Source organism: Drosophila montana, unplaced genomic scaffold (assembly GCF_035044405.1).
Source record: "Drosophila montana isolate Dmon_TW-CO22-7 unplaced genomic scaffold, ASM3504440v1 contig_3846_1, whole genome shotgun sequence".
Lineage (NCBI taxonomy): Eukaryota > Metazoa > Arthropoda > Insecta > Diptera > Drosophilidae > Drosophila > Drosophila montana.
Genome location: NW_026998718.1, coordinates 472,914 through 496,465, shown reverse-complemented (window position 1 = coordinate 496,465; position 23,552 = coordinate 472,914). Strand labels below are relative to the sequence as shown.

General features: G+C 37.5%; 2 protein-coding genes across 2 annotated transcripts; both read left to right on the top strand.

Moving 5' to 3' along the window:
* The first annotated feature begins 1,260 nt into the window (after positions 1-1,260).
* On the top strand, positions 1,261-19,334 carry Doc2 (Dorsocross2). The gene is made up of 5 exons (XM_064696278.1): positions 1,261-1,368; positions 2,509-2,665; positions 17,494-17,761; positions 17,822-17,959; positions 18,496-19,334. Exons 1-5 carry the CDS (start codon positions 1,278-1,280, stop codon positions 19,246-19,248), a joined length of 1,407 nt encoding a protein of 468 aa, XP_064552348.1. The 5' UTR covers positions 1,261-1,277; the 3' UTR covers positions 19,249-19,334.
* A 2,769-nt stretch (positions 19,335-22,103) lies between these two features.
* LOC135438090 (uncharacterized) lies at positions 22,104-23,282 on the top strand. Its single transcript, XM_064696245.1, has 3 exons — positions 22,104-22,355; positions 22,413-22,880; positions 22,935-23,282. The coding sequence occupies exons 1-3, from the start codon at positions 22,167-22,169 to the stop codon at positions 23,154-23,156; spliced, it is 879 nt and encodes a 292-aa protein (XP_064552315.1). The 5' UTR covers positions 22,104-22,166; the 3' UTR covers positions 23,157-23,282.
* The last annotated feature ends 270 nt before the right edge of the window (positions 23,283-23,552 follow it).

Genomic DNA, 23,552 nt, shown 5'->3' with positions numbered 1-23,552 from the left:
GAACAAGAAGATACAAAAAAAAGGAAGAAAAAATATACTATAATCAGGCAGCTGCATCTGCAGTGCTGAGTTCGATAACGTATTCGAGTTTGAGTTTCAGTCCATATCGGTGCTTGGGGTACATGCGTATGCCGCCATATCAATGCCGCCGAATGACGCAGCGTCAAAACCAAAATCAAATAAATGAACAGCAAAACGGCAGCCACAGCAGCAACAACTCTAGAGAAGACAAGAGGACCACCATGATGGCAGAGGCTACAAATGGGCAAAGCATAAATAAGTATAAAAAAAAGATGCCAAATGAAAAAAAAAGGAAAAACTAAAAAACAATTTCGATCATGATGTATAATTAAAAGGCAACACCAGCACAACACACACATGCACACCAATTCACTCACACACACACACCAATACGTAATGCAGACAGCGCTGGCGGAGCATGTGGTTGTCCGTTTCAGCTGGAGCGGCTGCTGACTGTGCAACTTCGCACTTCAAAATTAAAAACAATTAGAAAAAGCGAGAGAGCGAGAGAGAGGGAGGCAGCGCGAGCAATCGATCTGTTGAAGGCGGAGCTAAAACTGCCTGAAGAATAAAAAAAACATTTGCAGCTGGTGTCAATTTCAAAATGGAGGCGCCAACAAAGAGAGCGAGCGCTCAGTGTCAGACAGAGATAGCTAGCTAGCTAGCTGCACTCGCTCTTTCTGCACGTGCTCTGCAACTAGGCAACCAATCAGAGCGCAGCTAAGGGCAACCTGCAAGCGGCACGACATCTGATCAGCTGAGCAGCTGAGCAGCGCTCACAACAGATCTCGCAGACAATGTCGATCAATGGCTCGAACTCGTCAAGCTCGTTTTCGCTGAGCGTCGGCAGCGACATTTTGTTGAACTTGTTCAGTTGAAATGCGAACTTGGCGAGCGTAGGACGCCAGCGTCGGTATATTTTTGACTGAATCCACAATACACGATCAACGCCTCAAGATCTAATTCCCAAACAGTTGTTGTCATAATCAAATTAACACCCACATGCCTATGAGACATTTGCCATAACTACGCCACTTTGCCAGCTGTGATTTGCATAATTGACGCTAATCGAGAATTCGCCTCGTGGCCCTCGTAGCACAATAGAGAACTGAGAACTCATGCTGTCAGCTATCGTTTATATGTTTTGTTGTTATCTGTGATTGAATTGTGCCAAAATTTAAACAAATTGTTAAAGTGTGAAATATATGTATATATATATATATATACTTACACACATACATATACATATATAAATCATGATCACCATGAACGAGCTCGTCGATCTGCGAATGCAGCAGCATATCGCGCACGAGATCTACCGCCATCAGATAATGCAACGCATACCAGGTGAGTTATGCTCCGACCTCACCCCCACCTCCGCAACCTCCCCCTGCACTTGTGCCACGCATCACGCACACGCCGCGTGTTTCGCCATTTTGTAATCGCCGGCGGCACCAATCGATGCAAAAGCTGTTAAGGATCATTAGCGTTAATGGTCGCTACTTTTGGCTTTGCCGCAATTGGCGCTTTGTTGTCTTTGTAACCAGATATCAGCGTGCATTGGCGCTATTTGCGTTTTATGGCCAGCATCCCATAAAGCTGAGTAATGTGGGAAAAGCGTTTGTCGATTTTGCATAAGCAAATGCGAGAGATCACAGCAGGGTATCTCTTGTGGTAACTGATAACAAAATGCGTTTTAGCTGTTGAAGCAGCTCATAACGCAGCTGGAAAATCACTTAAAAAGCTATTAGCATTTTCAAAAAAGTAGACCTGATTACATACTTTGCAAGTCAAGTCGGAAACGAGCTTTCAAATCCAGCATACACTCTTTTAATACATTCATCAACCAACCTTGGGTTATTTAGTTTAACATTGTTATTAGCAAAAGCTATTTGTCCGCCTTGCTCACCTCAAAAAGTGAAAAGAATTCCAATTGTCAATTTACATAGACCTTTAAGATACAGATTGATTGACGGAATGAAAACGATTTATATCTGGGCTGAGCTCTTCTAAAATTTGCTGACACGTATTCGTTATATTAAAATGTTTGATACTTTTGATTTAAGCTAATAGAAATGTTATCTGTCACAAGATAGTTCACACAAATGAAACTGTCTAAAATGCCAAGCCTTGTATTTTCGCTTTTCCAAAATAATTGATTTTGGCTTACGACTCGAACCAAGTCTCTGTTAAGCTTGTGAACTTGGTTTTCCATACGCATAAGCTCAGATTTTGGTTCAAACCATCGATGCTTAGATTATATTTTCAACATTTTAATAAAACAATTCAAATTTTTAATGGAACAATTCAATTTTTATTGGCTGAACATATTGCATGACATAATATATATATTATAGAAGTTGCGTACTAAATCTGATCCCTATCCAAATTTGCCATCTTCCAAATATATCATTTTCTCAATTCAAAGCCGACCGACTGCCTTGAATTCAAGTAATCCTAATATATTTGTATTCACTCTCAATGTAGATCCATTTCCACCGATGCTGCCCATTCCGATGCCACGTCACGTGATAATGCCACCCCGTGTCGCATTGCCCGGCGTGGAGATGACTCTGCAAAATGATGAGCTCTGGAAGCAATTCCATCAGATTGGCACGGAAATGATCATCACAAAGAGCGGCAGGTAAGATGTCAAAACTAAATCAATTTCAATATAAGAATGCTCTCCAAACCAAACGCAACAAAATGTTTTCGAACATTTTTGGAAAGTAAAATTATGTCGCGCCCACAACAACTTTTGAAATGTAATGAATTAGGGCCTTGGGTGTTAGCAACGGGCAAAGAGCAATGCATTAGCACGAATGTGAAAAACAATACCCGAAAATACTGGGCAAAGAAAAACAACAACATGCCAATGGCATGGGCACTTAAAGCGCCGCCTCGGCCGAGCTGCTGGCCAGCGATCGCATCGGCTCTTAGCTCTCATCAGTCAGCACTTAGCCTCAGCTTCATTCCCGGCCTCAACGTCGTCTTCGTCTTCGTCGCCGTCGCCGTCGTCGTCGTCGTCGTCATCGACATCGACGGCGGCGGCACTGTTAAATGCTCATTAGATGTAGGCGCCTGCGAAATTGTTTACAGGGACGTCGCGACAACAATTTTCACAGGCAAACAAAGCGGCGGAAGGATGCAGGATGTGAAATCTGTGGCCAGGTATATATGCTGGCTGTACAGGCTGCCAGCACGATTCTTGATTCGTGCAATCGGGGCTTGCAAGGAATGCCCGGACCGAATATCTCGCGCGAGGCGTAAAGCGAACAAGTTCACTGGCACTTTGCGTGTGCAGCGTTCTTCTTGTCGTGATGGAATATGAGCATGAGCATACCAAAGCGCTAGCGCAATCGCCCAAAGATATTGTATCTTGTATCTGTGGCAGTTACGTGAGCGCTCAGCAGCGATCGGCAGTAAACTACCTAAAAGTGTCCGGCACTTGCTCAAATGTGCGTAAAGTGGCGTCATCGTAATTTATTGTAGGCCTAGTATGGACAGAGAACGCAGTGGGACGTCCTTTTGGTCGGCGTTTTTAAGAGAGATGCGTCTTGGCTTGACCTGCTGCTGCCCCTGATGCCCCTGTTGCCTCTGATGCCCCTGATGCTGCTGCTATGGCATAAATCTTTGCGTCAAGGATACTTTGTCGTCATCTTTGTTGCGCTCTGCGTTTTTATTGTGGCGCCTGTCTGCAGACGGCCTCAGATACACTCGCATTCGAATTTGTATTCGTATTCGTATTCGTATTCAATTTCGTATCTGTATCTGCACGTTGCGCGTTGACAATGACCACAGCCTGTCGACAACGTCGACAGATACGAGCAATTTCACACTTTTGCCGGCGAGATGCACAAGTGCCGATAAGATCGGATACGAATACAGGGGAGAAGAATTCAGAACCGCTTCTCCTGCATTAACATAAACTTTTGGGACTGCCCCATCGCCGAAAACAGTTTGGACAGACAACTCTTTCTCCTTTGAGAAAGGGAATGTAGTATGTATATGCCATGAATTATTCATAAAGTCTCCGTATTAAATAGTTTTTATGCTCATCAAAAATGTTTTATGTGAAACGCAGCCAGACAATGATGGCGTCTCTGCAGCCCTTGTGCATTCAATCGATTTGAATTTTTAATGATTAGGCGCCACAGTGCCACCGTGTGCTTTGTTTTGCTGTGCTGTGCTGTGCTGTAGCATCCAATGCAGCTCAACGCCAAGTGGCGCTCATAAAAACTAATTAGTTGCTTGTCCCAACTGTCCCATGACTTTGCCCAAGTCAAAAACTTCAAGATTGCATCGCATTTCGGTTCGCTTTGGGATCGCATGGGTGGCAAATGCCCAGACGATCATAAAAGATAGATAGAACAAAGCGTATCACATATAATGCATGAGTTTTTGAAAATGAAATGACTCTGTCACGAAGCTTTTAGTGCGGCCACGCTGATAGCAAAGCCTATGAGAATCGCTGGGAGAGGCCCAACATGAGAAACGCATATTGAATCTGGCTTACAGCGTAATACAGGTGAATCACTTTGAAGCGCCAGAACTGACACTTCGGGAACTCTCCGCAAGGAAGGAATAAACACAATGTTTACTTTTGAGAAAAAGAAGATACCGATAAATTGATTTAATTTAATTGTTGCAGACTAGATTAATCCGACAAGTACAATAAATAAATCGAAAACAAAAGTTGTAGATCGCTTGTATAAAAACACTTATTAGGATCCACGAGATTGGGATTGCTGTGTTTTTAAATACAAATTTTATAAGCAGTCTTTTAGAGATTGGTAACAATAATAATGTTGTGCAAATGTATGTATAAATCAGAAAGCAATCTCCCCATAAGGTATATATATATATATATATATATATATATATATATATATTTATAGGATATTTATGGTATAAGTACACGTTCTTGGATTAACGAGCTACAGGGTATAACATACACTCAATCAGTTGAAACTGCACCTGTTTGGGTGCGGGTTAACTAAAATGCTCAAGATGTTTTTTTTCTGTGCGTTTACCACAATTCCTGCACAGATCCTCGCATTTGTTAATTATGCGCAGACGCGCCAAAGATCAATATCTTAACAAATCGTTTGTCAAAAATGCACGAGCAACTTTTCGAAAGAATGAAAAAGAAACAAACAGAACCAGAAAGTTAAAGAAGGCAAATTGAAAACGAAATTCTAAACCGCACGAATGTCGAAATATTTGGCCATGCGTCGCAGTTGCCCCTGCTGCGATCTAATGAAATTCAAAAAAAAAAAGAGAACGAAAAAAAAAACAAACCAGAAAGGGAATCAAATTAAATGTAGGCAAACGCACCACAGCCGACTTAAATTAATTAATCATCGCGCAGAGTGCACAGCCAAAAAAGGCAAAAAGTAAAAAATCATTGCCAACAATTAAAGTTGATCTAGTCGGGAGTGCCCGACTAGAGGATGCCCTGAACCTTATATATCCAAAAGGAATGGACTAGCCTTAATGAAAATAAATAAATAAAAACAAAAACACAAGGTGATGGAAGTTCCCTACGCCTGCGAAGATAATTGATTTGTACTAATTGAACTAATCCCGCGAACATATATAGTTTTAGATCTGCGGAATTAATAATAATATAATTATTTCGCGCAAAGATATTTAGTTTTAGATCGGCGGAATTATGTCATTTTAGAACGACACAACTCCGCTATTCACCACCGCAAGAATTTGTCGTTTCAGACGGACACAATTCCGCACGGAGATATACAGTTTATCGATTGGCATAAAAAAAAAGAAAATCTAAATTTTGACCCAAATCGACAAAAAAGCATAACGTTTTTTGCTAACAACGGGTTCGCCTCGAAAATCAAAACTTTTTTGATGCTTTTTTTTGAATATCTCGGGTAAATACCGTATGATTTCAAAATGTTATACCTTTTTGTAAAGGTTTGGAAGCCTACTATCGATTGACAATCAATAAATTAACATGCGGGGGATCATATCAAAATTATAGACAAAAAACGGTTAAGTCATGATGCCAACATTTTCTTTAAGTCATGATGTAAACATTTTCTTGATGATTTTTTTGAATATCTCAGCCATATATTGTCTAATAATGGAATGATATACCATTTTAGACTCGTAACGATCAGTACTATCGATTGGCATTCAAAAAATAAAAATCTAAATTTTGGCCCAAATTCGAAGAAAAGCAAGGGGTTACATCTCGTTTTTTGCCAAAAACGGGGTCGCCTCGAAAATCAAAACTTTTTTGATGCCTTTTTTTTTAATATCTCGGGTAAATACCGTCTGATTTCAAAATGTTATACCTTTTTGTAAAGGTTTGTAAGCCTACTATCGATTGACAATCAATAAATTAACATTCGGGGTATCATATCAAAATTATAGACAAAAAACGGTTAAGTCATGATGAAAACATTTTCTTGATGATTTTTTTGAATATCTCAGCCAAATATTGTCTAATAATGGAATGATATACCTTTTTAGACTCGTAACGATCAGTACTATCGATTGGCATTCAAAAAATAAAAATCTAAATTTTGGCCCAAATTTAAAAAAAAGGAAGGGGTTACATCACGTTTTTTGCCAAAAACGGGGTTGCCCCGAAAATCAAAACTTTTTTGATGCCTTTATTTCAATATCTCGGGTAAATACCGTCTGATTTCAAAATGTTATATCTTTTTGTAAAGGTTTGTAAGCCTACTATCGATTGACAATCAATAAATTAACATGCGGGGGATCATATCAAAATTATAGACAAAAAACGGTTAAGTCATGATGTAAACATTTTCTTGATGATTTTTTTGAATATCTCAGCCAAATATTGTCTAATAATGGAATGATATACCTTTTTAGACTCGTAACGATCAGTACTATCGATTGGCTTTCAAAAAATAAATATCTAAATTTTGGCCCAAATTTGAAAAAAGCAAGGGGTTACATCACGTTTTTTGCTAAAAACGGGGTCGCTCCGAAAATCAAAACATTTTTGATGCTTTTTTTGAATATCTCGGGTAAATACCGTCTGATTTCAAAATGTTATACCTTTTTGTAAAGGTTTGGAAGCCTACTATCGATTGACAATCAATAAATTAACATTCGGGGGATCATATCAAAATTATAGACAAAAAACGGTTAAGTCATGATGAAAACATTTTCTTGATGATTTTTTTGAATATCTCAGCCAAATATTGTCTAATAATGGAATGATATACCTTTTTAGACTCGTAACGATCAGTACTATCGATTGGCATTCAAAAAATAAAAATCTAAATTTTGGCCCAAATTTGAAAAAAAGCAAGGGGTTGTTACATCACGTTTTTTGCTAAAAACGGGTTCGCCTCGAAAATCAAAACTTTTTTGATGCTTTTTTTTGAATATCTCGGGTAAATACCGTATGATTTCAAAATGTTATACCTTTTTGTAAAGGTTTGTAAGCCTACTATCGATTGACAATCAATAAATTAACATTCGGGGGATCATATCAAAATTATAGACAAAAAACGGTTAAGTCATGATGTAAACATTTTCTTGATGATTTTTTTGAATATCTCAGCCAAATATTGTCTAATAATGGAATGATATACCTTTTTAGACTCGTAACGATCAGTACTATCGATTGGCATTCAAAAAATAAAAATCTAAATTTTGGCCCAAATTTGAAAAAAAGCAAGGGGTTACATCACGTTTTTTGCTAAAAACGGGTTCGCCTCGAAAATCAAAACTTTTTTGATGCTTTTTTTTGAATATCTCGGGTAAATACCGTATGATTTCAAAATGTTATACCTTTTTGTAAAGGTTTGGAAGCCTACTATCGATTGACAATCAAAAAATTAACATTCGGGGGATCATATCAAAATTATAGACAAAAAACGGTTAAGTCATGATGTAAACATTTTCTTGATGATTTTTTTGAATATCTCAGCCAAATATTGTCTAATAATGGAATGATATACCTTTTTAGACTCGTAATGATCAGTACTATCGATTGGCATTCAAAAAATAAAAATCTAAATTTTGGCCCAAATTTGAAAAAAAGCAAGGGGTTACATCACGTTTTTTGCTAAAAACGGGTTCGCCTCGAAAATCAAAACTTTTTTGATGCTTTTTTTTGAATATCTCGGGTAAATACCGTATGATTTCAAAATGTTATACCTTTTTGTAAAGGTTTGGAAGCCTACTATCGATTGACAATCAATAAATTAACATTCGGGGGATCATATCAAAATTATAGACAAAAAACGGTTAAGTCATGATGAAAACATTTTCTTGATGATTCTTTTGAATATCTCAGCCAAATATTGTCTAATAATGGAATGATATACCTTTTTAGACTCGTAACGATCAGTACTATCGATTGGCTTTCAAAAAATAAATATTTAAATTTTGGCCCAAATTTGAAAACAAGCAAGGGGTTACATCACGTTTTTTGCTAAAAACGGGGTCGCCCCGAAAATCAAAACTTTTTTAAAGCTTTTTTTTGAATATCTCGGGTAAATACCGTATGATTTCAAAATGTTATACCTTTTTGTAAAGGTTTGGAAGCCTACTATCGATTGACAATCAATAAATTAACATTCGGGGGATCATATCAAAATTATAGACAAAAAACGGTTAAGTCATGATGTAAACATTTTCTTGATGATTTTTTTGAATATCTCAGTCATATATTGTCTAATAATGTAATGATATACCTTTTTAGACTCGTAACGATCAGTACTATCGATTGGCATTCAAAAAATAAAAATCTAAATTTTGGCCCAAATTTGAAAAAAAGCAAGGGGTTACATCACGTTTTTTGCTAAAAACGGGGTCGCCCCGAAAATCAAAACTTTTTTGATGCTTTTTTTTGAATATCTCGGGTAAATACCGTCTGATTTCAAAATGTTATACCTTTTTGTAAAGGTTTGTAAGCCTACTATCGATTGACAATCAATACATTAACATTCGGGGTATCATATCAAAATTATAGACAAAAAACGGTTAAGTCATGATGTAAACATTTTCTTGATGATTTTTTTGAATATCTCAGCCAAATATTGTCTAATAATGGAATGATATACCTTTTTAGACTCGTAACGATCAGTACTATCGATTGGCATTCAAAAAATAAAAATCTAAATTTTGGCCCAAATTTGAAAAAAAGCAAGGGGTTACATCACGTTTTTTGCTAAAAACGGGTTCGCCTCGAAAATCAAAACTTTTTTGATGCTTTTTTTTGAATATCTCGGGTAAATACCGTATGATTTCAAAATGTTATACCTTTTTGTAAAGGTTTGTAAGCCTACTATCGATTGACAATCAATAAATTAACATTCGGGGTATCATATCAAAATTATAGACAAAAAACGGTTAAGTCATGATGTAAACATTTTCTTGATGATTTTTTTGAATATCTCAGCCAAATATTGTCTAATAATGGAATGATATACCTTTTTAGACTCGTAACGATCAGTACTATCGATTGGCATTCAAGAAATAAAAATCTAAATTTTGGCCCAAATTTGAAAAAAAGCAAGGGGTTACATCACGTTTTTTGCTAAAAACGGGGTCGCCCCGAAAATCAAAACTTTTTTGATGCCTTTTTTTGAATATCTCGGGTAAATACCGTCTGATTTCAAAATGTTATACCTTTTTGTAAAGGTTTGGAAGCCTACTATCGATTGACAATCAATAAATTAACATTCGGGGTATCATATCAAAATTATAGACAAAAAACGGTTAAGTCATGATGTAAACATTTTCTTGATGATTTTTTTGAATATCTCAGCCAAATATTGTCTAATAATGGAATGATATACCTTTTTAGACTCGTAACGAATAGTACTATCGATTGGCATTCAAAAAATAAAAATCTAAATTTTGGCCCAAATTTGAAAAAAAGCAAGGGGTTACATCACGTTTTTTGCTAAAAACGGGGTCGCCCCGAAAATCAAAACTTTTTTGATGCCTTTTTTTTGAATATCTCGGGTAGATACCGTCTGATTTCAAAATGTTATACCTTTTTGTAAAGGTTTGGAAGCCTACTATCGATTGACAATCAATAAATTAACATTCGGGGGATCATATCAAAATTATAGACAAAAAACGGTTAAGTCATGATGTAAACATTTTCTTGATGATTTTTTTGAATATTTCAGCCATATATTGTCTAATAATGGAATGATATACCATTTTAGACTCGTAACGATCAGTACTATCGATTGGCATTCAAAAAATAAAAATCTAAATTTTGGCCCAAATTTGAAAAAAAGCAAGGGGTTACATCACGTTTTTTGCTAAAAACGGGGTCGCCCCGAAAATCAAAACTTTTTTGATGCCTTTTTTTGAATATCTCGGGTAAATACCGTCTGATTTCAAATGTTATACCTTTTTGTAAAGGTTTGGAAGCCTACTATCGATTGACAATCAATAAATTAACATTCGGGGGATCATATCAAAATTATAGACAAAAAACGGTTAAGTCATGATGTAAACATTTTCTTGATGATTTTTTTGAATATCTCAGCCAAATATTGTCTAATAATGGAATGATATACCTTTTTAGACTCGTAACGTTCAGTACTATCGATTGGCATTCAAAAAATAAAAATCTAAATTTTGGCCCAAATTTGAAAAAAAGCAAGGGGTTACATCACGTTTTTTGCTAAAAACGGGGTCGCCCCGAAAATCAAAACTTTTTTGATGCTTTTTTTTGAATATCTCGGGTAAATACCGTCTGATTTCAAAATGTTATACCTTTTTGTAAAGGTTTGTAAGCCTACTATCGATTGACAATCAATAAATTAACATTCGGGGTATCATATCAAAATTATAGACAAAAAACGGTTAAGTCATGATGTAAACATTTTCTTGATGATTTTTTTGAATATCTCAGCCAAATATTGTCTAATAATGGAATGATATACCTTTTTAGACTCGTAACGAATAGTACTATCGATTGGCATTCAAAAAATAAAAATCTAAATTTTGGCCCAAATTTGAAAAAAAGCAAGGGGTTACATCACGTTTTTTGCTAAAAACGGGGTCGCCCCGAAAATCAAAACTTTTTTGATGCCTTTTTTTTGAATATCTCGGGTAAATACCGTCTGATTTCAAAATGTTATACCTTTTTGTAAAGGTTTGGAAGCCTACTATCGATTGACAATCAATAAATTAACATTCGGGGGATCATATCAAAATTATAGACAAAAAACGGTTAAGTCATGATGTAAACATTTTCTTGATGATTTTTTTGAATATTTCAGCCATATATTGTCTAATAATGGAATGATATACCATTTTAGACTCGTAACGATCAGTACTATCGATTGGCATTCAAAAAATAAAAATCTAAATTTTGGCCCAAATTTGAAAAAAAGCAAGGGGTTACATCACGTTTTTTGCTAAAAACGGGGTCGCCCCGAAAATCAAAACTTTTTTGATGCCTTTTTTTGAATATCTCGGGTAAATACCGTCTGATTTCAAATGTTATACCTTTTTGTAAAGGTTTGGAAGCCTACTATCGATTGACAATCAATAAATTAACATTCGGGGGATCATATCAAAATTATAGACAAAAAACGGTTAAGTCATGATGTAAACATTTTCTTGATGATTTTTTTGAATATCTCAGCCAAATATTGTCTAATAATGGAATGATATACCTTTTTAGACTCGTAACGATCAGTACTATCGATTGGCTTTCAAAAAATAAAAATCTAAATTTTGGCCCAAATTTGAAAAAAAGCAAGGGGTTACATCACGTTTTTTGCTAAAAACGGGGTCGCCCCGAAAATCAAAACTTTTTTGATGCTTTTTTTTGAATATCTCGGGTAAATACCGTCTGATTTCAAAATGTTATACCTTTTTGTAAAGGTTTGGAAGCCTACTATCGATTGACAATCAATAAATTAACATTCGGGGGATCATATCAAAATTATAGACAAAAAACGGTTAAGTCATGATGTAAACATTTTCTTGATGATTTTTTTGAATATCTCAGCCAAATATTGTCTAATAATGGAATGATATACCTTTTTAGACTCGTAACGATCAGTACTATCGATTGGCATTCAAAAAATAAAAATCTAAATTTTGGCCCAAATTTGAAAAAAAGCAAGGGGTTACATCACGTTTTTTGCTAAAAACGGGTTCGCCTCGAAAATCAAAACTTTTTTGATGCTTTTTTTTGAATATCTCGGGTAAATACCGTCTGATTTCAAAATGTTATACCTTTTTGTAAAGGTTTGGAAGCCTACTATCGATTGACAATCAATAAATTAACATTCGGGGGATCATATCAAAATTATAGACAAAAAACGGTTAAGTCATGATGTAAACATTTTCTTGATGATTTTTTTGAATATCTCAGCCAAATATTGTCTAATAATGGAATGATATACCTTTTTAGACTCGTAACGATCAGTACTATCGATTGGCATTCAAAAAATAAAAATCTAAATTTTGGCCCAAATTTGAAAAAAAGCAAGGGGTTACATCACGTTTTTTGCTAAAAACGGGGTCGCCCCGAAAATCAAAACTTTTTTGATGCCTTTTTTTGAATATCTCGGGTAAATACCGTCTGATTTCAAAATGTTATACCTTTTTGTAAAGGTTTGGAAGCCTACTATCGATTGACAATCAATAAATTAACATTCGGGGGATCATATCAAAATTATAGACAAAAAACGGTTAAGTCATGATGTAAACATTTTCTTGATGATTTTTTTGAATATCTCAGCCAAATATTGTCTAATAATGGAATGATATACCTTTTTAGACTCGTAACGATCAGTACTATCGATTGGCATTCAAAAAATAAAAATCTAAATTTTGGCCCAAATTTGAAAAAAAGCAAGGGGTTACATCACGTTTTTTGCTAAAAACGGGGTCGCCCCGAAAATCAAAACTTTTTTGATGCCTTTTTTTTGAATATCTCGGGTAAATACCGTCTGATTTCAAAATGTTATACCTTTTTGTAAAGGTTTGGAAGCCTACTATCGATTGACAATCAATAAATTAACATTCGGGGGATCATATCAAAATTATAGACAAAAAACGGTTAAGTCATGATGTAAACATTTTCTTGATGATTTTTTTGAATATCTCAGCCAAATATTGTCTAATAATGGAATGATATACCTTTTTAGACTCGTAACGATCAGTACTATCGATTGGCATTCAAAAAATAAAAATCTAAATTTTGGCCCAAATTTGAAAAAAAGCAAGGGGTTACATCACGTTTTTTGCTAAAAACGGGGTCGCCCCGAAAATCAAAACTTTTTTGATGCTTTTTTTTGAATAATGCATATCTCGGGTAAATACCGTCTGATTTCAAAATGTTATACCTTTTTGTAAAGGTTTGGAAGCCTACTATCGATTGACAATCAATAAATTAACATTCGGGGGATCATATCAAAATTATAGACAAAAAACGGTTAAGTCATGATGTAAACATTTTCTTGATGATTTTTTTGAATATCTCAGCCATATATTGTCTAATAATGGAATGATATACCTTTTTAGACTCGTAACGATCAGTACTATCGATTGGCATTCAAAAAATAAAAATCTAAATTTTGGCCCAAATTTGAAAAAAAGCAAGGGGTTACATCACGTTTTTTGCTAAAAACGGGGTCGCCCCGAAAATCAAAACTTTTTTGATGCCTTTTTTTGAATATCTCGGGTAAATACCGTCTGATTTCAAAATGTTATACCTTTTTGTAAAGGTTTGGAAGCCTACTATCGATTGACAATCAATAAATTAACATTCGGGGTATCATATCAAAATTATAGACAAAAAACGGTTAAAACATTCGGGGGATCATATCAAAATTATAGACAAAAAACGGTTAAGTCATGATGAAACATTTTCTTGATGATTTTTTTGAATATCTCAGCCAAATATTGTCTAATAATGGAATGATATACCTTTTTAGACTCGTAACGATCAGTACTATCGATTGGCATTCAAAAAATAAAAATCTAAATTTTGGCCCAAATTTGAAAAAAAGCAAGGGGTTACATCACGTTTTTTGCTAAAAACGGGGTCGCCCCGAAAATCAAAACTTTTTTGATGCTTTTTTTTGAATATCTCGGGTAAATACCGTCTGATTTCAAAATGTTATACCTTTTTGTAAAGGTTTGGAAGCCTACTATCGATTGACAATCAATAAATTAACATTCGGGGGATCATATCAAAATTATAGACAAAAAACGGTTAAGTCATGATGTAAACATTTTCTTGATGATTTTTTTGAATATCTCAGCCAAATATTGTCTAATAATGGAATGATATACCTTTTTAGACTCGTAACGATCAGTACTATCGATTGGCATTCAAAAAATAAAAATCTAAATTTTGGCCCAAATTTGAAAAAAAGCAAGGGGTTACATCACGTTTTTTGCTAAAAACGGGGTCGCCCCGAAAATCAAAACTTTTTTGATGCCTTTTTTTGAATATCTCGGGTAAATACCGTCTGATTTCAAAATGTTATACCTTTTTGTAAAGGTTTGGAAGCCTACTATCGATTGACAATCAATAAATTAACATTCGGGGGATCATATCAAAATTATAGACAAAAAACGGTTAAGTCATGATGTAAACATTTTCTTGATGATTTTTTTGAATATCTCAGCCAAATATTGTCTAATAATGGAATGATATACCTTTTTAGACTCGTAACGATCAGTACTATCGATTGGCATTCAAAAAATAAAAATCTAAATTTTGGCCCAAATTTGAAAAAAAGCAAGGGGTTACATCACGTTTTTTGCTAAAAACGGGGTCGCCCCGAAAATCAAAACTTTTTTGATGCCTTTTTTTGAATATCTCGGGTAAATACCGTCTGATTTCAAAATGTTATACCTTTTTGTAAAGGTTTGGAAGCCTACTATCGATTGACAATCAATAAATTAACATTCGGGGGATCATATCAAAATTATAGACAAAAAACGGTTAAGTCATGATGTAAACATTTTCTTGATGATTTTTTTGAATATCTCAGCCATATATTGTCTAATAATGGAATGATATACCATTTTAGACTCGTAACGATCAGTACTATCGATTGGCATTCAAAAAATAAAAATCTAAATTTTGGCCCAAATTTGAAAAAAAGCAAGGGGTTACATCACGTTTTTTGCTAAAAACGGGGTCGCCCCGAAAATCAAAACTTTTTTGATGCCTTTTTTTGAATATCTCGGGTAAATACCGTCTGATTTCAAAATGTTATACCTTTTTGTAAAGGTTTGGAAGCCTACTATCGATTGACAATCAATAAATTAACATTCGGGGGATCATATCAAAATTATAGACAAAAAACGGTTAAGTCATGATGTAAACATTTTCTTGATGATTTTTTTGAATATCTCAGCCAAATATTGTCTAATAATGGAATGATATACCTTTTTAGACTCGTAACGATCAGTACTATCGATTGGCATTCAAAAAATAAAAATCTAAATTTTGGCCCAAATTTGAAAAAAAGCAAGGGGTTACATCACGTTTTTTGCTAAAAACGGGGTCGCCCCGAAAATCAAAACTTTTTTGATGCCTTTTTTTGAATATCTCGGGTAAATACCGTCTGATTTCAAAATGTTATACCTTTTTGTAAAGGTTTGTAAGCCTACTATCGATTGACAATCAATAAATTAACATTCGGGGGATCATATCAAAATTATAGACAAAAAACGGTTAAGTCATGATGTAAACATTTTCTTGATGATTTTTTTGAATATCTCAGCCAAATATTGTCTAATAATGGAATGATATACCTTTTTAGACTCGTAACGATCAGTACTATCGATTGGCATTCAAAAAATAAAAATCTAAATTTTGGCCCAAATTTGAAAAAAAGCAAGGGGTTACATCACGTTTTTTGCTAAAAACGGGGTCGCCCCGAAAATCAAAACTTTTTTGATGCCTTTTTTTGAATATCTCGGGTAAATACCGTCTGATTTCAAAATGTTATACCTTTTTGTAAAGGTTTGTAAGCCTACTATCGATTGACAATCAATAAATTAACATTCGGGGGATCATATTAAAATTATAGACAAAAAACGGTTAAGTCATGATGTAAACATTTTCTTGATGATTTTTTTGAATATCTCAGCCAAATATTGTCTAATAATGGAATGATATACCTTTTTGGACTCGTAACGATCAGTACTATCGATTGGCACTCAAAAAATAAAAATCTAAATTTTGGCCCAAATTTGAAAAAAAGCAAGGGGTTACATCACGATTTTTGCTAAAAACGGTGTCGCCCCGAAAATCAAAACTTTTTTGATGCCTTTTTTTGAATATCTCGGGTAAATACCGTCTGATTTCAAAATGTTATACCTTTTTGTAAAGGTTTGTAAGCCTACTATCGATTGACAATCAATAAATTAACATTCGGGGGATCATATCAAAATTATAGACAAAAAACGGTTAAGTCATGATGTAAACATTTTCTTGATGATTTTTTTGAATATCTCAGCCAAATATTGTCTAATAATGGAATAATATACCTTTTTAGACTCGTAACGATCAGTACTATCGATTGACATTCAAAAAATAAAAATCTAAATTTTGGCCCAAATTTGAAAAAAAGCAAGGGGTTACATCACGTTTTTTGCTAAAAACGGGGTCGCCTCGAAAATCAAAACTTTTTCGATGCTTTTTTTTAAATATCTCGGTTAAATACCGTCTGATTTCAAAATGTTATACCTTTTTGTAAAGGTTTGGCAGCCTACTATCGATTGACAATCAATAGAAAAAAAGCAAGGCGTTACATCACGTTTTTTCTCAAAGTCGGGGTCGATTCGAAAATCAAAACTTTTTTGATGATTTGTTTCGAATATCTCGGGTAAATATTGTCTGATTTTATAATGTTATACCTTTTAAAATTCGTACGGATCCCTACTTTTAACTGACATTAAAAAAAGATTTTGGAATTTTATACCATTCTAAAAAATCATCTTACAAGCTTGCATGTTTCCTTCTGCCTGTTACATACATTTGCACAAAACTATTATACCCTTCAGGGCATGGAATGGAAATAAAAATAAATAAATAAATGCAGAGTATCACAGACTCTTAACAAGCCGAAGCAGCACCAGAGACGTTCTCGGAGGAGAGCAAACATTGGAAGGCTGGCGCCAAGCGCGCTGGCCACCTGCTGCGCCTATGTGGCAGGGTCTCGGTCTCTGTTCTGCGTAGTTTTTCGATCAGCGCGCTTCGGTCCTTGTTAGCACAGCATACAAAAACTAGGGTCTGGCCTTTATTTGTTGTTTTCTTATTCCTTTTTTTTTGTGCGTTTCCTAGGCTAATTACATGGCCCACGAGCAACTCACAATTAAATATTTGTAACGCCCACGTTTCTAACAAGGATTCATCTTTTCCATTTCGTTTTTTCTTTAAATGTGGCCTCAAACTTGTTGACTTTATTTGAACTTAATCCATTTTTTGTCTCCCTCTCTCTCTAATTGCAGACGCATGTTTCCCTCGATGCGCCTGAGCGTTTCAGGCCTGGAGGACGAGACAAGCTATTGCGTCCTGCTAGAAATGGTGCCCATTGGCGACTGCCGCTACAAGTTCTCCGGCTCGCAATGGGTGCCAGCTGGTGGCGCCGAGCCACAGAGTCCACAGCGCATGTACCTCCATCCGGACAGTCCAGCAACAGGCGCACACTGGCAGGCCCAGCCCATACTCTTCAACAAGGTGAAGCTGACCAACAATACGCTGGACAATAGCGGGCATGTAAGTAATTGGAGAGCCCGAACCCATAATCAATGAACTCATTTGTGCTCCCTTTCGCAGATTGTGCTGGCCAGCATGCACAAGTATCAGCCACGTTTGCATGTCATACGCACCGCTGATCTGGCGCAGATACCCTGGGCGCCGCAGCAGGCTTTTGTGTTTGCCGAGACGGAGTTTGTGGCAGTGACAGCGTACCAGGTAAGTTCCACACAGATTTGATTTTGCCAATTCATTGAGCTGGGCACACTAATTGGTTAATTTCGGCAACGATCGCTCACGCCGTGGGTAGCCTGACCAACGTCTCAAATTAGCATGCAACGCCCTTTGTCTACGAATGCCACAATGGGTTGCTGGCTTGTTGTTATTTTGGGAAGTTGGATAGCCACATCCTTGTGCCACTCGCTGTGTTTTTGTCTATGTCTGGGCTCATTGACAGCGACACCAGGTCGCCAGGCCGCCAGTCGTCAGTCTGGCTCTAATTAGCCTGATCGCTTCCACAAGATCATCTTCACAAAGTTGTCAAGTCATGACAGAGCGACAACGACTCCAAGGCTCAAGTGCATGACTCCCGGGGCTGCGGTGTCAAGTGGCCCTGTTACTTAACGCCAGCTACTGGACGCTGGTTAAAGATTATGTGACTGCGTCTGTCTCGGGCAATTGTCATATTTCATGCAATTTACAACTGCAAATACAACTGCTGTAACATTGACTCTTTATTTCTTTTGCTTTCACAGAATGATCGCATCACGAAGCTGAAGATCGACAACAATCCGTTTGCCAAGGGCTTCCGCGAAACGGGACAATCGCGCTGCAAACGCAAAATGTCTTCATCGCCAACCGATGACGATCAAGATCTGCCCCAGACGCATTTGCAGTCCCCTGGCTCGCTTGACATGTCGCCAGGCAAATCCACATCGACAGCAGCAGAAGCGGCAACAACCTCGAACAACAGCGAACAGGATGGGCCGCAAATTAAGCGCCTGAGATCAAATGGTTCCGCCTGTTCGTTATCGTCATCACTGGATGGCGCTGAGCCTGTGCCTGTAGCTCTGCCTGGGCCTGGGTCGGTGCCTGTGCCTGGCGCCATCTCAATGGGTTCGCCCCCCGGCGCCACCACATTCATGCAGCACTTTCAGCAGAACATGCAGACGCTGCTGCGACCCTCGCTGGTCGACCTGGCCTGCACCTACTTTGGCCGTCCCGCACATGAGTACAATGGAGCGACGCCAGCGTCGCATTTGTATCCGCCAGCGTCCATTTTGCAAGCCGCACTGCCACCACTTCCGGCGCTTGCCCTGCCGCACAACATTTCCGTTCAGCAATCCGACGAATCGACAACTGATGAAGCGGAGCTAGATGTTGGCAGCGAGACGACGACAACAACGACAGCAACATCACATTCTCCGCTGGAGCAGCACCCGGCGCCCGAGGCACCCGCCAGGCGCAAAGGCTTCACCATATCAGCCATCCTGGGCGGCGGCAGCTAGTTGCCACAGATACTCAAGACTCTGTCGCTAATGCCTTTGATATTATATATTGTAGAAATTTAAGCTGAGTCTCGCCTGATTAATAAATAAGCTAGCAATTAGTTTGCATAATAAAACGTTGCTTTCTATATGAATATAAAACTGTTTGTTGTTAATGACTGATTGATTGACTGATTGATTGATTGACTTATTGGTGGTCATCGCAAACCATAAAAGCTGCCTCTATTTATGCAAATTTTTTAAACATTTTTTAGCAGCAGGACTTCATATTTCATAAATTATGGTACAGTGAGATATATAAATCTGACTAAGGCGCCTTTTAGATTATTACCCTACCCAATTGACCAGCCCTTATTTAAGACAGACATGTACATCGCCCAGATACCAAATACCTTTTGCTAATTGGCAGATCTAAAGGATACTTCAAAGCCATCACGCCCACACACTTTGCTGTAGGTAAATGAACATGTTGCAGCCAGTTGGCATTTTATCATTGGACCAGCATCTAGCAGCAGCCAGCAGACGCAACTCAAATCACAACTTCCGCTTAACATTAATCCCAACCAATTTACAAGATAAACGCTAGAATTTCAACAACATCATCAGCCGCCGAAGATGACGCCGGTGGTGCAGCATCCATTAGCCACACTGCGACTGCGACGGCAACTGCGACGGCGACTGCGAATGGCCAGAACATAATTTGTTTGCAATTAAATAGCTCGACAAGGCATGAAATTCGGTTGCAGCCCAACGGAGGCAACAGTTGCACAGGGAGAATACTCCGGAGACTCATAATGGCTAAAGATGTTTATGAAATGGGCAGAGACTGAAACGAAGAGCGGCGGCAACAGCAGCCAAAAAACACAACAACAAAGAAAACATACAAAATTTGTTATGTAAGCTGAAGTTGCTTGTTGTTGGGTTTCCCTAGTTTATTTCGTCGGCAGAGAATGTAGCCAATGATGAAGTTTACGATGACATGCGTCACCACCCACGTCTGAAGCCAAAACGAGGACGTTGAGACGCGTCGCGTCGAGGGAGGCGTGTGCAGACGTTGTCTTTGGCCGGAGTACGGCCAAGAAAAAACAAACAACAATTTCAATTTACCACCAAATCGATTTCTAAATTGTACTCGCCAGGGACTAGGAGCTGCGGACTGCGGTTTTATAGCGCACAGAACGGGTGACAGATGTCGTTCTGGCTGTCGACGGCGCTGTATTGACAGGCGCAAGGTTGTAAGTGCATTGAATGCCTCATTAAATAGCTACAAATGCGTCTGGCAGATGTCGCAGGTTGTGTGCAGCGTGTGTGCGTAATTAATGCATTTTGCTGTTGCATTTTACGGCTCAACATTTTGTTGTTGCTTTCTGTGTTTGCCCCCTGAAATTAGATACACTTTGTCTTGCAACCAATTGTTGTTGTGTAAACACAAAATGGGGAGCAACCCGAACAATAACGCAGCCATTACCATTTCCTAAACGAACGTTAATTAGTTGACAACAACAAAAACAAGTGCTAATGTATGAAAAGCGTTTTACGCGTGGCAGCAGCTACTTGCAAATGGCCATCAATTTAAATTGCGCGCCACTTGACAGCAAGAACTGCAAGCGCGCCATTTGCATTGCTTGTTATTGTAGAAAGAGAGAACGAGAGAGAAAGAGAGAAGGGAAACAGCAAGAAAACTATAGGTATGCTGCCCTCTCAGTTTTCTATGTTTGATTCGCTAAAAAGGATTTGCAGACTGCATTATTCTCTCGTTGAAAGTAAACATATTTGGAAGCCAGAAGAATGCAACAAAGCCAGGCATAAGTTCTCCTCCGCGTCGTGTGTCGCCGGTGCCAAGCCATAAAACTGAAAATGCTCATAATCTATATCTCTCCCTTCTTCTTTCTCAAGCGCAGTCCTAAGCCGTGGTTTTAAACTAGAGCGGAGCCAAACCCACTCAGAATCCTACCAAGCAATTTATGCAAATGGACTCAGCTGAGGGCCATGTCCGAGACCGGGACCGGGTCCGAGACCGGGGCTGGGACAATTAACAAAGCGTGTAATTTTTCATTCTTAGCGTGTGAACAATGGCACAAACAATTGCCGGATAGCGAAAATCCACCCACACATGCAGGCAAGCGGCTGGCCTGACCCACGCGAACTGTGCATCATATTTGCAAATCCATGAGAACAATTAAAACTAACAACAACAATAATGGCCGCTGTCAAGTGCGTGTCCTGCGCTCGGTCGTTGTCCGCATTGTCAGTGCCCTTTGTTTACAAGCCTATTGAGTGCAAACTACAACAGTATTTAAGTTCTCTATATAATTTGCATATTATTCCTTTGTCCAACACTTTCCTACCTGACTTGGGCGTTTGAAAACTAACCACATACATATGCATGTATATATATTTACAATACATCGCTCTCCAATTAGCTTATCGATAATTCATGAGTATCGAAATATCGATAATGTAGATAAAAGTTCAGCTTTTGCCAGATGATAAAGCTGTGAATAGAAAATAATGTAGTTCGATGTTAAAAAAAATAATTATTCTTATAAAAAAAAAAATTCATTTTAAAAAACGGTTGCATTTAATAATACTTAAGAAAATAACTCGAAGGATGACGTTTCTGCCGCATGCATAAGACTAAATCTTTATCATGCAAATGTTCTTATCCTTATTTATAAAGACTTCTAACCCCTATATTTTGTGAATAATATTTATTTTTGCATATTTGTTTTATCTTTTGCTTATCATTTTTATCTTTCTCCCTCGATCTTTCTCGATCTAATAATCGAAGGGTGACACACTGGTCAAGGTCAATTAATCAGTAAAATAGCTCCATCCTATTTTAAGTCACGCACCCATCTCTACTTTTGAATGCCATTTAATGAAACACTTTGCTGGTGTGGAGAGAAAATCGCAAAATGAGTTTGAATAATCATATTCCGGAAACGTTTTGTGCTGAAATTGATGATGAGAACGACTCTTTTCACTCCTTCGCTCAAAGCAGTAGCGAGCCATCTGACTTGGGATCGTTTTCCGACATAGACGATGGCCCCGAAGTTTCAGATTCCTCTGCTGAGTTTGAGTTTAATAAAAATGCTATCAAGATTGTAAGTGCACATCGCAACTATTTTAATCCAAATAATTATCTAATCACTTTTGCACAGAATCCAAATCTTCGTGTTGATTGTCAAGCTTCTGAGTCGCTTGCCACAAGTAGCTCCAGTGCAGGCGCTTCGGTGGCAAAGCCGATCCAATATGAATCACCAAAAGTGACTCCTTCGCGAAATCCATTAACAATGTGCCATCATATGGTGCCGAAGTTGGCAGGCAACTCTCAGATGCCCGATATGGACCTCTTCAACATGAACGCATCTCCTTCAGTCAACCCAATAAAGAAGGATGCCCTAGATATAAGTCCCAATACGGAGGCATTGCAAAGGTTTGCCTTCACGGAAATTTGGATTGAAGAGCAGCAAAACTATCCGGAACGTAAACGTTCGCTCACACGCGAATTTACGGCTGCTTTAGATGACTACTTTAATACGAAAAACATCGATCAATTTAAAAATATTTCGGTGGGGGAGCAACAGAAAGGCAAAATTACCAAGCAGTTCTTTGGGGCCCCAAATAAGGTAAATCCACTAAAAATTATTTCTCCAAATATGCAATAATCCTTATTTTTACAGTCGAGTAGCGGCCAATCAGCTAGCTTTCAGACTACTCCCGAGATCAAGATGTACGTTTCGCCCTTTGAGGATATGCCAGTAGTGCCTGAGGAAAGTGTTTTACCTGGCCAAAAGCCACACATCGTTGTACCGGCTGGTTACGATTTAACTAATCTTTGGGAGTACAAGAATCCCAATCACTGGCATCGACGTCGCACCACCTTCAATGATTATCACCCCTAACAAAAATCTGTGCAAGCAGAATGTTTGCATTTCAGTTAAGTCACATTGATGTTTATATACTAATTGTTTTCTAACTTTAGAGGCATTAATAAAATTCTGGTTTCAGACACTTCTGAAATAATTAAAGACTTTGCAGAAGGTCGGGACTCTGACAAAACTGAAAAAAGTTCGATATGCAATGATACAATTAGTCATTTTTTAAACTTTGTAGGGGGTAGAAGACGACATATCCGATTAAAAAACCAATGATTTTAAGCGCAAGTTTCAGCCAAATCCCGTGCGATCGTGAGTGTGTATTGCATCCTGCGTGCCTCGTATAGAGACACATTGCAACGCAACGTCTACGGCTGGCGCCCATCTCTACTCTAAATGATTTCATTGCGCTGCCGATAAAAT

Bases quoted from the DNA above. Each gene is read 5' to 3' on its own strand.
- LOC135438090 (XM_064696245.1), top strand. From the start codon at position 22,167: ATGAGTTTGAATAATCATATTCCGGAAACGTTTTGTGCTGAAATTGAT. The intron at 22,356-22,412 runs GTAAGTGCACAT...ACTTTTGCACAG, and splicing joins ATAAAAATGCTATCAAGATT to AATCCAAATCTTCGTGTTGA. The intron at 22,881-22,934 runs GTAAATCCACTA...TTATTTTTACAG, and splicing joins TCTTTGGGGCCCCAAATAAG to TCGAGTAGCGGCCAATCAGC.
- Doc2 (XM_064696278.1), top strand. From the start codon at position 1,278: ATGATCACCATGAACGAGCTCGTCGATCTGCGAATGCAGCAGCATATC. The intron at 1,369-2,508 runs GTGAGTTATGCT...CTCTCAATGTAG, and splicing joins GATAATGCAACGCATACCAG to ATCCATTTCCACCGATGCTG. The intron at 17,762-17,821 runs GTAAGTAATTGG...TCCCTTTCGCAG, and splicing joins CGCTGGACAATAGCGGGCAT to ATTGTGCTGGCCAGCATGCA.